The sequence below is a fragment of the Ornithodoros turicata genome, chromosome 6 (assembly GCF_037126465.1).
Source record: "Ornithodoros turicata isolate Travis chromosome 6, ASM3712646v1, whole genome shotgun sequence".
In the NCBI taxonomy this organism is placed as follows: domain Eukaryota; kingdom Metazoa; phylum Arthropoda; class Arachnida; order Ixodida; family Argasidae; genus Ornithodoros; species Ornithodoros turicata.
The window spans coordinates 45,551,525-45,569,833 of NC_088206.1; the positions used below are offsets into that span (position 1 = coordinate 45,551,525).

General features: G+C 46.4%; 1 protein-coding gene across 2 annotated transcripts; it reads right to left on the reverse strand.

Annotated features, from left to right (window-relative positions):
* Positions 1–3,245: 3,245 nt before the first annotated feature.
* LOC135397965 (uncharacterized) lies at positions 3,246–7,181 on the reverse strand. Of its 2 annotated transcripts, none has more exons than XR_010423918.1 (2): positions 4,184–4,608; positions 3,246–4,118 (listed from the first exon to the last, which is right to left on the reverse strand). XR_010423918.1 is itself a non-coding variant. In XM_064629440.1 (2 exons), the coding sequence occupies exons 1-2, from the start codon at positions 6,759–6,761 to the stop codon at positions 4,075–4,077; spliced, it is 525 nt and encodes a 174-aa protein (XP_064485510.1). In that variant the 5' UTR covers positions 6,762–7,181; the 3' UTR covers positions 3,246–4,074. The 2 variants fall into 2 exon arrangements, 1 of the variants encoding a protein (XP_064485510.1); XM_064629440.1 differs by lacking the exon at positions 4,184–4,608 and adding an exon at positions 6,281–7,181.
* Positions 7,182–18,309: the final 11,128 nt, after the last annotated feature.

Consider the following 18,309-nt stretch of genomic DNA (forward strand, 5'->3'; position numbering starts at 1 on the left):
TGCACATAGCGATCGTTATAGCTATTTTTCAAAATTTGCGCGTTCATCCGTCACGCGCATTGGCCGTCAACCGGGGAGCACGAGCGTTTAGCGAGCGTTACGGGATAGCGACATGTCACGTCGAGACTGGGAGGTACCCGGGTTCGAATCCCGGTGCCGGCTGTGCTGTCTGGGGTTTTTCCTGGGTTTTCCTCAGACGCTTTCAGACATATGTCGGCACAGTTCCCCTAGAAGTCGGCCCAGGACGCACATTTCCCCAGGGCGTCAGTCGTGACGTTGCCCACATACGTGAGGCCGACAACGGCAAGCCCTTTCACCATCACCACCACCACCACGGGATAGCGAAAGGTTCAAAATCTAGCCCATGGATAGGTGAAGCACGTTACTTGCTGACACGGTATAGTTGACGCAGGTGACTTGGTTCGGGAACGGGCAAAAATGTTCCCTGAAAAAATGTCGCCGGAACAAATGTCCCGTGAAAAAAAAAAGGTCCCCTGAGAAATATCCACTTTTGGTACGCGTGGACTCGTTGCGAAATCCCCGGTCGCGATATTGCACGGATCTTGAAGTTCTCGGACCCAAAATGAATAAATTACTTAACCACTCATTAAGTGTTTTTACTTGGAAAGCTTGGGCCACTTCTCACCAGGGATCGGAACCGGAGCTGAACCCGAACCGAAAACTGACAAAAACCGTTTTTTTTTTTTTGCTGTACCGGAACTGAACCAAATCGATATCATTTTTTCTACAGCGGAACCGAACTGGAACTGAACAGAAATTAATCGGAAGCGGTTACCGGTTCGCGAAACGGTTCAGATGAAATGTTTGCTTTAGCCAGCCAGCTCTCCAGTATTTCCATAGCAAACTATGTAGCGGAGCTTCAACGATTCCACTACGTTTTGAAACCTTATTTCGAGACAAATCAAGCGCCTTCAGGAAGTCATGAGCCGAAACACACATGAACGACGGTTCAATGTGGTACTGATTTCCGTACAGCCTAACGTGTTTCCTGGGGTCGGCTTGAAACGGCAGGTTAGAGACGACAGTTCGTCGCGGTTTTGGTTTTTTTTAGGCATCTTGAGCGAAAGACCATTCCACTTCACTTTGGTCCTCATAACTTGCATGCCCGAAGTTATTCACAACGCACTGATCGCTTTGCCGCTGTGCTACACTTGTTAGCCAAATTGCTTCTTGCGGAGCATTATGAAATAACGCTTTAGTGAGACTCGTTCTATTTTGTGTACTTAACCCGGCCATTTTTTTCTTTCTTTCAATCAATCAATCAATCAACCCGGCCTAAATCAAGTTTGAATGCAATACCCGTAAATTAAAATTGTCAGCTTCAGTAAGCCGGTTCGAACCTTTATTTTCTATTCTCTGAACACGAACCTGAACTGAACCGATATGCATGAACCCGAACCCCCCCCCCCCCCCCCCCAAAATAACGGTTCCGATCCCTGCTTTTCACTGAACACAATATCATTGACTAGAGCATAGACGCAGAGAATACACTATAACCAATTTTCACGTTTGTTGATACAACGTGCGCACGTGTCTGGGATATTCTTATTTTGTTTCTTTCGGTGCACGGACATTTCGGTAGGGCTGTCCACACATTGTCACGTCGCTTCCGTGGTAGCGATAAATTGATAAGATGTTATCGCCTCTTCGGAGCCTATATTTTATATACATACTGAACGATATAGCCAGTTAGTGGGATACTGATGAATAATGCATTGGTATATCATTGTGAGCAGCATCTGAGTGATGACACCGCTATAGAGGGTGTTTTTTCAAGCGGTACAGAATTAATCATAAAGCTACGCGAGCCGTACTTGGATGCGGTTTTCGCATGGCCTTGCGGAAATCCCAGGGGTTTTTGTTGTTCTAATTCGAACGACTAGTTTATTATAATTTATCGGTCGACTTCTTCATCAAAGCTTTTGATGGAAAAAATAAAATCTCAGAACCGCAGGCGATCCTTTTTATATGCCCACACCCTTTCCTCGAAACCTCACCGGCGTGAGGTTTAAGTTATTCATCTCCCAAATTTTTTACCGTGGCCCCGCTCACGTTGTTTTCGCCTTGTTTTTTGCCCAATGCAAGGAAAATGTTGCGGGTGAGTGCTGCAGGCAGTGAAACCTCGACCCAGTTCAAAGCAGTCACAGGACCATATATATGGCAAACAGATTTTTAATACACTAAACAAAACACAATTTAATAGTAGTAGAAGCTATACAGTAACATTGTAGGCAACTCTTTTCATATAACGCAACAGCTGCGTTTGATCGTAGTTCCCGACTAGCGTCTTCAGTCTTTGTGCGCAGTCTCTGTACCTTGTCGGCTGTCGTTCGCGGTGGCCCATTACCAGGAGTTCCAAGCGATGTAAATTTATTGCATCTTCCTTGTGGAGAACGCCGAGGAACTTTGAGATAGTTCGGTGGGAGCACTGAACATGTGTCTGGAAATCGCGATGCCAGCCTTCCAGGCTGCGATTGATGGTGGTTTCATATCGCTTTGGGGAACCGTGGGTCTCGTCTGCCTTGCCCAGTCCTTCGGCCGATGAAGTTATCCTCAAAATAATCTGGGACACGAAGGAGATTTTGCGGAATGTTCTCTTCCAGAAACTGCATACTTGCGACACTGAGGAAATCATTGCACATTTGAGGACATGACTTCTTTGCACAAAATGTTTATTTAAAAAGTACAGAGACGGACATGCCACATCAGTCTGTGTACTTTTTAAATATTATGTGCAAAGAAGTCATGTCCTCAAATGTGCAACGATGTCCCCAGTGTTACCATGCAGTTTTTACCCCATTATAGAGCACATTTGTGAGTAGGCACCGTGCAGTGCGAATTAAGGAAGGAGCGTGCGTATGTCCTTTCTAACCAATTTCTTTACAATCTGTCAATTTTTCTCTATCCACTTTCTATATGAAGACGTGCCCAATTATTGAAAGGAACTACATTAAAAGTAGATAAAAGTTGTATACATTTTAAATGAATTTTAAAACTACCTTGTCCACAGTTTTCTGTGGATCTCAAGATCTGTGCGACTCTCAGTTAGATAATCAAATTCCGCAGAAGACAAGGCAATTGACGGGGAGCTGACGCAATCGGACCATGCTGAAAAATGTTGAAGGCCTCTGTTGTGTGTTCAGCCAGGCACCACGTTCTCTCTGGGTAAAAGCCTCGTACCAAGTCTTTATTGCTCTTAAGTAGGTTTACACGTTCACGTGTCCTCCATACAATCACGCTCTCTTTGCGATAAGCCACGAGGATGCACAGATCCACGCACAGATAGCAGTACACTACATCTCCCCTACAAAAGACAGTTATTCTAAATTCGAAAAAGCATAAACTTGAAAAAGCATAAACATAAATAAACTTGAAGTAACAAACTTAGTTCCAGGAACAAACTGTCAATCTCTTCTAATTTTCTCGGCATAGTAACAGGCAACGCCAAGCCACAGAAACAACTAACAACAACTACCTATAATCACACAATACCATTCCTAAATGCCTACTTAAAGCACCGTTACAAATTAAAGCGTCGCGGGGTCCTTATCACTCGACCAAACCTTGAGACTCTCACCGGCCTGGTGCCTTCCTCTCGTCCAACTGGTGTACCTCGGGAATGAAACATTCGCGCGTTGTCACCGTTATTGTGTTGACTACTTTCCTCCTCCCCAGCTGTTGCTACAGGCGGCAAAAATCGGTGGTCTGTCACAACAGCACTTGAAGAGCTCAGAGACGCTTGTTCCTCATCTGTCTCGTAGGCAACCAAATGCCGCCGATTTCTCTCTATCACTCCGCTGTCTATTACCACTGAATACGAACGAGGTCGGTGCGCAGTGCTCAGGACCGTTCCACTGCGTTTAATGTCTGTCACCCAGACTACTTGTCCAGGTCCTAAGGGCCGAAGTGATCGCACTCGGTGCCGGCGATTGTAGTCCTCCGACTGCCGCTGCTTGCATCTCTTCTCAGACTGTTTCCACCTTCTCCATGGTGGCCATCTAGGACGAAGCTTGTTTTGTAGTGTGGGCAACCGCGTTCTCAGCTTTCGGCCCATCAGCACTTGAGCTGGACTGAATCCATTGGCGCCTGCTGTGTCCCTGTAAACCATTAACACCAGAAAGGGGTCACTGGATTTCCACAACAAGTGTTTCACTGTCCTAACCATGCGTTCCACCTCCCCGTTAGATTGCGGGTATCGAGGACTGCTGGTAATATGTTCAAATCCATAAGCGCACGCAAAGCTACGGAATGCTCTTGAACCAAACTGTGGGCCGTTGTCACTTCGGACCACTTCTGGGATTCCGAACCGTGCGAAAACGCTCTTGCACGCGTTGACCACCGCCTCTGCAGATGTGTTGTTAAGAGCCAGCACCTCTGGAAACCTGGACGTATAGTCCACCATGAGAAGGTATTCTTGACCTTTGAAGTGGAATAGATCTATTCCCACCATTTTCCACGGTTGGTCCGGCGTTATGGTAGCGTCACAGGGTTCCCTAGGAAGCACTCTTGTGCCTGCACATGCCTCACAGATACAAGTGTCTGAATATGGTTGTTAATACATGGTCACCACACGGCATCTTGTGCTCGCGATTTGCAGCGTACGATGCCTTGATGGCCTTCGTGTAACAGCAAAAGCGCCTTCTGAAGTGCTGCCGGCACCACCAACCTATGACCTTTTAGCAAAATATCATTCACAACGCTCAAGTCATCTCGATAAGTCCAAAATTTCCTAAGGCGCACTAGCACGTTTTTCTGCTGCGGCCAACCCTTTTCAACATATTCCCTCACTGATACACATTCGCGACCCACCTTTTGTGCATCCCTCACTTCTTGCAAACTCAGCGGCAGGACCTGGTGCACTATATTCAGTACCTCCTTCTCGCAAAGTTCTATGGGTTCCACGGACCTCATCCAAGGTACATCCACCGGCACTCGTGAAAGTGTATCCGCATTTGCCAGTAGTTTGCCTGGAACATGCAGAATGTCATACTGGTATCTCATGAGCTTCATTCGGAAACGCTGTATTCTCGGTGGCAATACATATCCAACCCCTTAGTTCCAAGCAATTCCAACAATGGCCGGTGGTCAGTTTCTAAGGAGAAATGTAGTCCTCGCACGTACTCCTCAAAACGCATAACCGCCCATGCTGCCGCCAGGGCTTCCTTTTCAGGCTGGCTATACCTCTGTTCGGTCTCTGTTAATGACCTTGATGCGTAAGCGACCGGTAGGCGGTCTCCGGACGGCTGTTGCTGAATCAACACTGCTCCTAGCCCATATGAACTAGCATCGGATGAAACAGTCGTTGTGTATTCCGGGTGGTACTTCGCGACGCCCTGTCCCGACGTTAATAAGACTTTTAACTCTTCGAAGGCGTGCTGTTGTTCCGGTCCCCACATCCATGCGACGCCTTTTCCCAATAAAGCTCTGATTGGCGCAGTTTCTTGGGAAACATTCGGTAAAAACCTTCTTACATGGTTCACCATGCCTAAAAATCTTCGAACGGCACTCACGTCCTGGGGTGGGGCCATCTCTGTAATAGCTTGCACTTTTGAAGGATGCGGATAAATTCCGTCTGGCTTCACCAAGACTCCCAAAAAATTTACGGTCGTTACACCGAACTCGCATTTGTCCCTGTTAAGCGTCACTCCTGCTCTTTCCAAGCGATCAAGCACTTGCTTCAACCTTTCGTCGTGCTGACGTTTATCTGCTCCAAAAACAAGAACGTCATCTATCATGTTAACCACGCCTTCTTGCCCTTCCAAAATTCGGGAAATCTGCCGTTGGAAATATTATGGGGCTGATGTCAACCCAAACGGCAAACGTTGATAACAGTATCGCCCCGCAGGCGTGATAAAAGTCGTCAGTTCTTTGCTTTCTTTTGCCAGCCGAACCTGGTGAAAACCAAATGTTGCATCTAGCTTGGAAAACACTTTAGCTTCTCCTAATTGTCCTAACACCTGGTCTACGGTTGGTAATATGTGACGTTCCCGCAAGACCGACTGATTGAGCTTTGTGAGGTACACACAAATCCGATATTTTCCCGATGGCTTCGGAACTACCACCATGCCCGCACACCACGGGGTTGGGTCATTCACACGCCGAATAACGCCTTTTTCCGGCCTGTCTAATTCTTCTTTAACTGCTTTCTGCAATGGGATGGGTACTCTTCTAGGCACAGACAGGGAGAAGGGGACCACGTTCGGTTTGAGCCGTATAGTATACTCCTCGTGTAGCGTACCAAGGCCCTCAAATAACTTACTTTTCACCGCCGACACACCTTCGACGAACTTGAACACGCCGAGGGCTTCTATGGCCGGAAGTCCCAAAAGTGGCGTCGACAGTGAAGACAAGACGTACACCCTCTGCTGCGCTGTCCTATCCTTCCAGGTAGGCGTCGCCGAAAAGGAGCCACGAATCTGAAGCGCCTGACCTCCGGGGCCCGTAAGGCTGACATCTTCTGGATCCAAGAGCTCAGGCACCCACGGGAGGTCCTCTGGTACTACCGTAACTTCCGCTCCCGAGTCTATCTTAAACCGGACCCAGTGTCCGTTAACTGCTAGTCTAGTGAACCTTGCTCTGTCCGTACGGTCCTCCGCCTCTTCTAAATGGAGCGTATCCAATGTTGCGTTCTTAGACTTCTTCCTAGCCCGGCGCACCTCGCGAACGTGTCCCATTGGCATACCGCTCTCCTCGCAGGGCAGTCCAGCCGTCGATGTTGTCCACGTCCACAATATTGGCATGACCCTTCTCGCTTCCTCTCTCCCGGTAACCTTGTAACGTCTGTAGCATCTATGTTAAGCACATTTGGTTCCTCGTGGCGGCTCTGGCCTTGGTTTTCCCTTGCTCGCTTCTCTTTTTCAGCGTCTTCGTACTGACGTGCTTGAATCAGGGCTTCCGCCAGCGTCAGCTTTGGGATGCGACACAATAGATCCGACAGTGGAGAGTCCCGCAGCCCGACAACAAATCGGTCCCGCACCAGCCGCTCTTGCACCTCAGCTGAGCGATAATTGCATTTCTTCACCATGTTACACAGTGCCGTATAAAATTCGTCCACCGTTTCTTCTGCCGCCTGGGCTCTTCTATGAAAGCGAGCGCTCTCATAAACTTCATTGACTGGATGAATGAAATAGTCGTCCAAAGTACTCTTCACTTGCTGAAACGTTTTCGGTACTCACTCTTCTTTACAAGTCGACACAAGGATTGTTCTCGCTTTGGGGCCCATGCAATAGAGGAGTGTCTGTACCTTGACTTCTTCCTGCGCCTGATATAATCCAGCCGCGAACATATAATCCTCAAAACACTGAATCCACGATGTCCACTCTCCGGTGTTACTGAAGTCGAAAGGCGGCGTCGGGAGAAGGGCCGTGGCACCGGGGACGCTGAAGCAGCCGGTCCCACTGGTAGAAGACATAGCAGCCCCCTCCTCGTTGTCAGGCATGCTATCAGTAGTCGTAGTTACTTCAACCGAAGCAGAGCGAGGCACGTAGCGTTTGGGGCCACCACTCCTGACACCATGTTGTGTGTTCAGCCAGACACCACGTTCTGTCTGGGTAATAGCCCCGTACCAAGTCTTTATTGCGCTTAAAGGGACTATCGCATCCATCTCGGTCGATTCCGAAACTTCAGTACCACAATATTTCTCAGTGACCTCTGACAAGGGCCGCGAAAACCCCAAGTGAATAGGTCGCGTATGTGCTGAGCAATCTAATGAAATACATCGAGAGAGCAGACGACGCATAATGAGGTCCCTCTCCACCGTCTCTCCACAACGGCTTGATAACGTCACGCTCAACAGCGCCAATGAGAGCGCTTCTTCCCGCACAGCTGATCGGTGGGGCCGCGGGGCATCTGGATGCGAGGCGGCCGGCAGACACCAAGCGTAATGTCGGAATCGTCGTAATACGAAAGTGACGTCGCGTCGCTTCTAAGCGATTCTGGGGATTACAGCGTTGAGGAAATTGTGTTAGATTACGACCCTTACTCCACAGACCATCTGCCACTTGACCCTGCCGCAAGTGAAAGTGCAGGCAATGAAAACGAACCGTCCGATGGCGACGACACTTTCAGGTAAGCCTATCATATCCGATCGCTCATGATGATTGTGCACTGCTGGACATTTTGACATTTGTCCACTTGGAAATGACAGATGCCTCTGCACTTGCTGTACTCCAGTGGAACCTGACGAACACAGGGTGTCGGTTGCCTCGGAAATTGCAGGGACAGTTGTATCGCCGATCACCTGCTCCCCAATGGTGTTTGTCTGCGGAGGGAGCTCGCTGGTTCACGCACCCATCTTTTGTCGTGATGACCGCCGCGTATTTTTGAGCGACTTGACAGTAGGTACAGTGTCAAAACACTTCTCATACGTCGTAAATGGCGTGATTTCATTCCCATTTCATTCCGAGCACATGGATAATGCTTTACTAAAACTTTACTGCTCTTAGTCAAATAAATAATTACTTTTCTTCTTTATTATTGTTTTACACAGGCGCCTCCGATTCACTGCGTATTGTTTCTTCACAAGCTGGATTTATGGGTACCTTGGCATAAGAAACCGAAGGCGGATACCAGGACGCAGGATCAGGACGCTGTACCCATCAACTTCATATAGTGGATCATACGAGCAACATAAGTGTCAAGTGGGCCACTGTATGCAGACCAGGCATATCCATTGTAGGACTTATCGTTATTGTCATTGTTGTTTTTGTATGTTCATAAAAGCTGGTTTCCTATTGAGAAGACGTAACTGTGTACACTATCAAAACATTATCGATGGTTCCTGCTTTTCATAACCATATGTGGTGAAGAAATGTTGCATTGTGAAGTCACAAATTAGTGAGCAGTTATGCTGGTCATAGTGTTAGTCATATGTGCATGCACTGACCGTTTCGAAAGTTTTAACCCTTTGTAACAGTTCAAGAAGCATGTCTCACAAGCAGTGGAGACTTGTAGTCAGATATTGCAAGTACAGTGGAATGTGTAAATAATTTTCATTGCAAATCATTCTGGAGTACAAACCAAGGTTATCACACGACGAGGACAAGCAGTGGTACTTGTGTAATGCATATTTTGAATACCACCTTTCTGCTTCACCATGGAGAGGTTTCTTTTGTACCACGTTTTGCACCTATGTTGGGGAAAAAAAAGAAACTGGTGCGTTTTGCCCTGAGCATGGATTTATGCTTTATTTCTAAATGGAGGATAGAGGTTAGTGCCAATGTGTGTATTACCACAGTTTTATCTCCTCCTGTGTACATGGAAGCTTTGTGAACATGATACAAATATTAAATGTGTCAAACAAAAGCTGATTACATTATGTCAGTAGATTTTATTTCCCTCCTCCGTGCTATCTTTTCAGTTGCTGTGCGGAGAGCTGGCATTTAGGTTCATGTTGACAGGGTGGTAACAGGGTCTTTCCTTCTATACAATATACGAGCAGTGCAGATGTGAAGCTTGATGTGCTGAAACAAGAAAAAACTTACTATCATGCACATATCAAAGCCCAATACCACCATATTCTTGAACACTTGGAGTGTCCTCTGTGCACTGTAACTGGAATTGTACTAAAAGTCACAGGTGTGCATATATAGTTCATTAGACGCCGTTCATAGCCAGTTACTAAAATTGCATTTTAAAAAAGTTCATTAGAATCACAAACACAATTCAGAAAAGTGTTTGCAGCTGGACCAAAAACAATAATGTGCATATTGGAGGGTTCATAACGCAGTGTTTGTCTCTGCATAAAACATGTGGTGGCCCTGGAAAGGGTCTTTTTTTTTACTTTAGTTTCTCTGGCTCATTCAGTGTGTGACGCAGGGGGAAGCCTCACTACCAGACTTGTGCGTAACGCGTTACTAGTAATTGCGTTACTTGTAATCAATTACCTTTTTGAGTAATTTTTCGAGTAATCAGTTACTTTACTGTCAAAGTAATTTTTCGAGTAATCAATTACTTTTCTGTGTAATCGATTACTCAGTAATTGATTACTTTTCCGGCAGAGATTAGCTTATCTTTCAGATGTTCTGCCCCAAGTCAAGCCCTGGTGCCATCAGCCTTTCTTGGGCTGTTCTACTATAGCAAGCGGAGGTCACTGTAATAACGCTCTGGAATTTCAGAGTCTCTCTCCCTAATCTCTTCCTACACCAGTGTGATGGTACCTGAAGCTTTGGAGGTTTAGTGAAGTCGAGGGGAAGTTCCACGCAATGCTCTTCCACAATCGGGTCAAGGTCTTCCCGGGCGTACAGATCTCCTTGTCCTACGTGTTTTTGTTTGTCTTGTTATTTCAGCTGTTCCGCTGTTGAACCTTTTTTTTTTTTTTTTTTTTTTGAGGGACACAAACACGGTTATAATTTGCGTGAATGCAGAGTAACGACCGAAGTAACGCGTTACTTTTCTACTCGTTACTCAATTATATTTGAAGTCGAGTAATTGGTAATGGTAATCAATTACTTTTTCCACAGAAGTAACGGTAACGGTAATCGATTACTTTTTTCGAGTAACGGGCACAAGTCTGCAGTCACTACTAGAACCTAAAAATAAAAATTCGCTATATAACAACATCAAGCCTTCACAGTATGTGAGCAATATATATCACTCGTAGAGGCTGATACTCCGCATGAGCTGCCGGTTTCACAACATGAACGTTCACTCTGACTCAGAATTCAATTCATTCACTGTACAACACAGATATTACACTTTCCTAATGAATAGAAGCTTGTGATACTCACCACCTGAAGCAGATTGCTGCTACCATTACGATCAAGCTGCCTCTCTCCATCTGAGATAGAAATTGAGCACTTGATGTTGGACAATATGATGCATAAAAGTATAATGCCGAATGGGGCTATTCTGTTGGAAAGCTGCCTCATTGGCTCTCTCTTGCTCACAAAAATGATGGTGAGTGCATGCTGGGTTACATGAGCAAAGAAAGATGGGATAAACTTTTTCTTAAACTTTAGTATCTTTAATTGATAAATAGATAATTTGATAAACTTTTGAATATTGCAACCGGAAAAGTTAGAGGGATGCCGTCAAAAAATTACGTGAGGTGCTAGTGGGGCCTAAGGGGGTCTGGTACATCATTGCCGGCCGCGGTTTATACATATTCCGATGTACATTCGGAAACAACATCTGGAAACAAATGCTTACCTGCTCATCCAGTACGTCGGTGGTGTCCATTTGCTCATGGAACAACGTGGGCACAGCATAGGGCTTTAGCCTCTTGCATTTCGCTGACACTCCCATACGGAATTGCAATAGGTCTGCCTCTACGTACGCTTCGTCGGCAAACTGCGAGGAACAAACGTGCCGAACGTGCAATTCTTCTGCCACAACAAGAAGCCTGCCGGCGATTGCTGCTTCGAACTTTCGTTTGGCGTCCCTGTCCTTGGGTTCGTGAAATGTCATTTCTGGGTTCGCCCCAGACGATTTTTTGCCGTCAGGAACACCACGACGCGTTCCCGAACTCAACGACATGTTGCAATTTCACCACTGAGCGACATTCACAGCACTTTCGAGGAAATAGGTTGTTTCATACACGCAGCCATGCACGACGCCATCTCCAAAGCAGACGATGTCTCCGACAGAAAATGGGGGAAAGGCGCCGGCGGCGCGCCGCCCTCGCATTGGTCCTGTTGGCTTCTACGTCACAATGATGTCATCGGCGCTTTCGCTGATCGAAAAAGCTCGTTTATTTAAAACGCAAACATTTCTGAGCAGTGAAAATCGGTGACATCGATTGTCGAATGATGCCAAGCATTCTCGTAACCATTTCCTACCCATGTCTCCGGATGCGATAGTCCCTTTAAGAGGACATACCACCCCCTGTTTTCTATGTGAACTTTGCATAGGTTTTGTGGCTGAACTACGAGACAGATCGGATTGCGGAAACTTTCATTGGAAAGGTGACGTCAAGATCTCTTAACTCTGGGACCTGAAATATCGCTCTAGCGTTGTAATTTTTTTGACGGACCCCTGAAGGTGGGAACCCCTCTGTTTTCTATGTGAACTTTGCATAGGTTTTGTGGCTGAACTACGAGACAGATCGCAATGCGGAAACTTTCATCGGAAAGGTGACGTCAAGACATCTTAACTCTGGGAACTGAAACATCGCTCTAGCGTTGTAATTTTCTTTTAAAAAAGGAAAAGAAACGAATTTTGTCGCTACAGCTTCAAAAAATCCAAATAAATAAATGAAAGCAAATAAAAACAATCCGCTTCTGAGGTTAACCGGGGATATGTTTCAGGATTCAAATGACGCGTTTTTTGTGTGTTTTTAGCATTCTGTTTTTCCGAAAAAGAATTAAAAGTGAGTACAGGCATGCATCCAAGGCGTTTACCACTGATTCCGGAAGGTGGCGCCGTCCGCTCGCAGCGCCCGAACGTAGTCCGCTCGTAAACATCCGCGTATTGCGCAGCAGCTGATCGGCGTCCGTGGTTTCGGCGGTTCGTCCTGAAGTGACCAATTCGTGGCTAAGTTAAGCGTTTTTTTCACTTTCTTGTCCTGTTCATTTGCTCTCTGTCCTTGTGTATTTTCTGCGTGTTCATAGTATTTACCCATTATGGCTCGAAGTCACGTCTACGGACAACGAAAACGTAAGAAGAAGGACTTTGCGAATTTACGTGGTAGAGGCAGGCATGTGACGGAGCCTGCGGATTTCAGAGATTTTGGTAATGCAGGATGCTCCAGCCGTGCTGTTCCCAGTGATCGTTGCACTTCGACGACTCCACATCGCGCAGATACCCTTGTAGGCTCAACCTTTGGTGGTAGTGTTGTTCCTCAAACTGTAAGTGGTGCCGGTCGGAATGCTTGTTTGGCTTCGAGCACAAGCAAAATTCGTCCTTCAAATTCGTCATTTGCTGATTCAGCTGAGGTAGATAATGTAGTCGCCTGCAGTTCAGGTTGTGACGAGCTTGCCGGTTCCAGAGGAAGTCCCGTTCCAATCACTGCCGCTGCTACACCCAGTCGATCTCCATCTTTCGATGCTGGCAATGTTCACCAGACACAGAGTCAGCGCACAAGCAGTGTGAATGGTCGGCGTATAGTGGAGATTGATCACTTCTTCTCGTCTTTGCAAAGTTTGTCGGTACATAGTCCGTTTGGTTGCGGCCTGGCTGACATGGAAATTGTATCAGAACATCGGCGAGGTCTGTGTAGCTCTTTCAGTTTGAAGTGCAGGATGTGTCTGAGGAAAGATGTAGTCACAACGGAGGCACCAGTTGATCAACTTGTTCAACAACGCATGGACGTCAATTCCTCAGCAGTGAACGGTATCCTGTCTATAGGTTCTGGTTTCTCAGGCCTTCTCGAGCTCCTAGGCGCTCTGGACATACCCGGCATGGCTAGTAGCACGTACAGTAAGTATCAGGATATTGTTGCTAAAGGAATCGACGAAACAGCTTAGGAAGAAATAAGAAAAGCAGGCATTCAGGAAGCTCGGTTAGCTAGGGAGGCTGGGGACGTCGATGCTGACGGTTTTCCTATAATTACGGTCGTTGCCGATGGTGCTTGGTGCAAACGTTCATACATGAACAAGTACGACGCTCTTTCTGGCTTGGTAAGTAAATATTTTTATCTACACTTAATAAAGGTGCCCGAAAAAGGAGGATTTATCTTGCACACCGCTTGGCAGACGGGATATACAGGAAGTCTGTGCCCACCATTTGTGGAAAGAACACCATGAGCATTTATTTGGAGGAAAAAGTTGACCCCTCTGGTGCTATTAGTGGCACTGCTGTCTTTTGGTAAACACACTTTCTAGAGTGGTATACATCCTGTGGCATTAGTTCGTATACGATACGCGTACAAATGCATAATTCCTGGAAACATTGTCATTGGGGGTAGAGTCTTGTGGAATACAATCCTGCCATTTTTTCGTTTTTGCAGGCTGTAATTGTTGGGTACCGCACAAAGAAAGTACTGTTCCTAGGCGTCCGGAACAAATTTTGTACACTGTGCGCAAGTTGCAAGGCAGGGTCGAGCCCAAAAAAACATCTGTGCTTCAAGAACTGGGACAGCAGCTCTACCAGTATAGAGAAGGATATCGTCGTTGAAGGCTTCATGCGCAGCATTGAGTTGCACGGGGTAAAGTACTTGCAGTTGATCGCTGACGGTGATTCGAGCACGTACAAGTCAATTCTTGAAGCTGCACCGTACCAGCATCAGAAGGTAGAATGTCGCAACCACCTTCTTCGAAACTATGTAAGTCGTCTTCGAGATGTTGCTTTGGCAAAGAGAACAACCCCCATTCCCCCATCGCTGAAGAAGCTACTTCTGGATAATGCTGTTCGACTAAGAGTTGGAGTTGCTAGGGCTCTTCACTATCGCAAAGAGCAGGCCGAGTTCAGCAAACAAGATCAGATTCGGAACCTGGTGGCTGATATCCGTAATGGGCCACTCCATGTGTTCGGCGACCAAGCAAAATGTGCGGGTTACTTTTGCAGTGGTCCAAAAGAAGGGGAAGTCAATCACGTCCCAGAGCTCAGGAAATGCGGACTTTTCAATGAAATCCTTGTAGCGATGAGTCGTTTGGCAAACAATGGTAGCAGCTTGATCCTTGACGTTAACAATAATGCTGGAGAACATTTCAATTCTCTCGTTGCAAAGTTTTCTGGCGGTAAAAGAATAAACTTTTCCCAGAGGGGATCATTCGGAATGCGGGCTTCAGGAGCTGTCGTGTCTTTCAACTCTAAGCAGTACCATCGTGCTGTACATAAGGCAGTGTACAACACCAGCCCTGGGAAGTATGCAAAAATTATGCTGAAGCGTAAAGCAGCTGTTCGTGCTGCTTGCATAAGGCATCGGAGTTCTGGGGCTGCTCGCTGTAAGCGTTCACTTGAAGGTGTGCCTTGCAAGCGTGCTTCCAGCGACAACCACTATGGTTCCATAGTGGATGCTCCAGACATGAACCACGATGACTATGTTGAAGCTGCTGCGGCGTACAAGGATTCCCTTGTGCTCTCCCAACCAGATGCAGAGCAGCTCGAGGCTGATACTCGAGGTCAAGAAGGGAGAACTTTGTGGATGCAGGAGAGGCGAAAGCGACTCACCGCTTCTAATTTTGGCAAGGTATGCAAGATGCGAGATGCAACGAGCAGTGCAAGTACTGTTCGTTCCTTGCTCTATGGTCATTTTGACACTGAGGCTCTCCGATATGGTCGCGACACTGAGCCCATTGCAATTGCTAAGCTGCAGGATGAGTTAGGGGTGACTGTTTCACCATGCGGCCTTGTTGTTGATCAGGAGTTTGCATACCTTGCTGCAACACCTGATGGGCTTGTCAGTGACGACACTGTCGTGGAAGTGAAGTGCCCTTATTCGGCTCGGTCCCTTACCCCTGTGGAGGGAGTGCGGGCAAAAAAAAATCACCTTTTGCACTATTGATAACTCTGGTAATATTTCGTTGAAGGAAAACCATGACTACCACTATCAGGTGCAGGGACAGCTCCACATCACTCGACGTCAGTTTTGTCTTTTTGTGGTATATTCTGGTGAGGAAATTTTTGTCCATAAGATCGAGAGAAATGATGGCTTCTGGAGCAAAATGATTGGCCACCTTCAACTGTTCTACTCGCATAGCCTTCTACCGGAGTTGGTTGAACCTCGTCAGTCCCGTGGGCTGCAGCTCAGAGATAACAAGAAGAGTGACCATGAGGTTGCCTCGCTCTGTGATGCCGCCAAAACAACTTCCAATCAGGGCGATTCATCCAGAAAGAGACGGAAGACTGGTAAAGATAACTCACCTGCCGCTGGTCTGTAATTATGGCTAGACTGTGGATTTACGTGTCATTTAGTTTGTGCGGCTCCACCTTTGCCAAGTGTTTTAATGCATATTCATCCATTTTGCTTCATAATTTACTGAATGTTTTTCCATATACATGTCTTCGACTTTGGCTCAGGCTGCATATCTTCACGTTTGTGTTTCATATTTAAGTTACCTTTTTCCATTTTTACTGTGCATATCTGTGCATATTTTTCAATTTTCCTAAATATTTATATTAATATATTTCTATGTATAAATCCACAGACTAGTCGTGCGATGCTTGTCATATTTTAAACATGGTGTAAGAGTGTGAAATCTGAATCCAGCCATCAGCACGTGAGGATCTAAGTATGAGAATGGTGCACAATCTCCCAACCGTAGAACCGTCTTCCCCGGCATTGTTGAAACACGTCCACACGTTGATGCTATATGTGTGAGGCCATCATGGTATTCTGCCTTGGCTTGAGTGTATGAAGATATGGCAAAGCTGTCCCTAAACCGTCGTTCTTCCCAGGCATGGTTGAAACACGTCCACACGTTGATGCTATATGTGTGAGGCCATCATGGTATTCTACCTTTGCTTGAGTGTATGAAAATTGTGGAAAGAAACATGAATGGTATTCCTAGCACTTTTGAAGCTCCACCAGCCTGTTCAGATGTCGACATCCTGAGTATGAATCCATTTTGATATTTTGACAAGGTCGGTAAGTATGATAATTGAGCAGAGCTGTCTCCCAACTGTCGCCAGTTCCCCGCATTGTTGAGCACGAGCAACATCCCAACATGTCGCTCTGCGTTACGTCCTCTTGCCATCTTGCCTTTACTTGGGTGTCATTTCAACATATGAAAATTGTATTTTCAGATTCAGGTATCCAGTACTACTGCAAATATGATGGCCAGACGCCCAAAGGTCAAACTTCCTAAGTGTTACTGTCTTTACCTGTCATTTGAAAATTTCCTACTCTCTCCCTGATTATGAAGCACCTGCCCTCGCCAGTGTTGTACCTGGTTCAGCATTATGTGGCCAATGATGAATGGGGCCCTGTTGGACATTTTTTTTCCATAAACACACACTCTGAGGCTTTAGCTGCCAACTGACAAGCATGGCAAAAGCAACTATCAGTTGCTACTTCATTGCTCAAAAAGGAAACTCGTTGCTGAGTAACACGTTCCAAGTTTTTACTATTCCCATATTATGAATCTGGCTCTGTCCACCAGGATGCTATATGTTGATGCCGTATGTGCGAGACCTTCATGTCAAAGTGCGCCTACATGCAGCGGACTGTATGGTACTTCATTATGTGTGTATGCCACATCGCCAATGATGAAATGTGCTGTTGGATACTGTATCCACGAATGAACATTCTGAGGCTACAAGCATGAGCTGATACGCATAAGTAATGCAGAAAACGTGACGATGTATACATGCTGCATTCTTCAATAAAATATCTCCTATCTACCAATAGTGAACACATGCTACTGATTTCTTTTTAATCTTTCGGGTGCTGGCTGTCTAGGATTTTCTGCTTGCAGGATTCTGTGAACCAGTGGTTACTAGCAATGGCTATTGGTCACCTTGACCAGATTTCATCTGAAGAAAAACTTGAGACCGGGGGAACACTGCAAACACATCTGGACGGACCACAATACGAATTTGAGGAGAAATACATTTTTTCCCTTGAAAAGCTTGCTATGAAGCATAATATATTTTATTAACCAAAATATATCGCACGAGTTGCACCCGTAGGAAAATACCCAGCCATCTCATTCAGGCTACAGTGGGCATCAGTCACTCACACTCATAGTGGCAAGCAACGCAGTAGTCTTTCAATTTCAAATTTCACACGCATTATCATGCACCACCTCGCTGTGTTTAGAGTTTCTGCTCCAGGAAATATCACGGGGAGGGGGCATATGTGCCCTGGACCAACTTCTAAGGAAACTACTGGTCTCAGGGTGCCTAGGGTAACGAGCAGATAGCCCAGCCGGAAGCTGGCAGACGGCATGAAGCCATTACAAAATCGCCATCGGAATGATGATAGTTGTTTACAAAATTTTATCGGGCAGGTCTTGCGTAAGATGTGGGCCATTTGTACACTAATCATGGGGCAAAGTATGCGATGGCAGGAGGAACAGGTTAGAAAAAGCTTTGACTACGTTGCTGCTGCTGACAGAAGCGAGCATAGGATTGGGGATCAGATGACGTGGTTGTTATAATACAGCAGGTAATGGTGGTAACATCGTTCTGTGTCGTCATGACATGGCGGCTAAAATGGTGAGCGTTCACCACGGTGAGCGCACAGGCCTGCATGCACTCGTGGGGTGTCCCTTAGCACGACACTCTTCACACGACTCCATTGGCTTGAGTACGATGCCACGACGCGGACCCGGTGCTTTCAGTCATGGTCCATAGCGTTTCAAGAGGGCTGTGCGGAGGATGCCTGCTAGGCACGATAACCCCCGTCCCCTCGAAATGTGATAGCCATCCCGTGAAGGCATCCCCTCTTTCACCTCCTTGCTCCTGGTA

Coding starts and splice junctions, on each gene's coding strand:
- LOC135397965 (XM_064629440.1), bottom strand. CDS start 6,761: ATGCCAATATTGTGGACGTGGACAACATCGACGGCTGGACTGCCCTGC. Junction 4,119..6,280: donor AGGTGTGTCGGCGGTGAAAA/GTAAGTTATTTG, acceptor AATGGTTTACAG/GGACACAGCAGGCGCCAATG.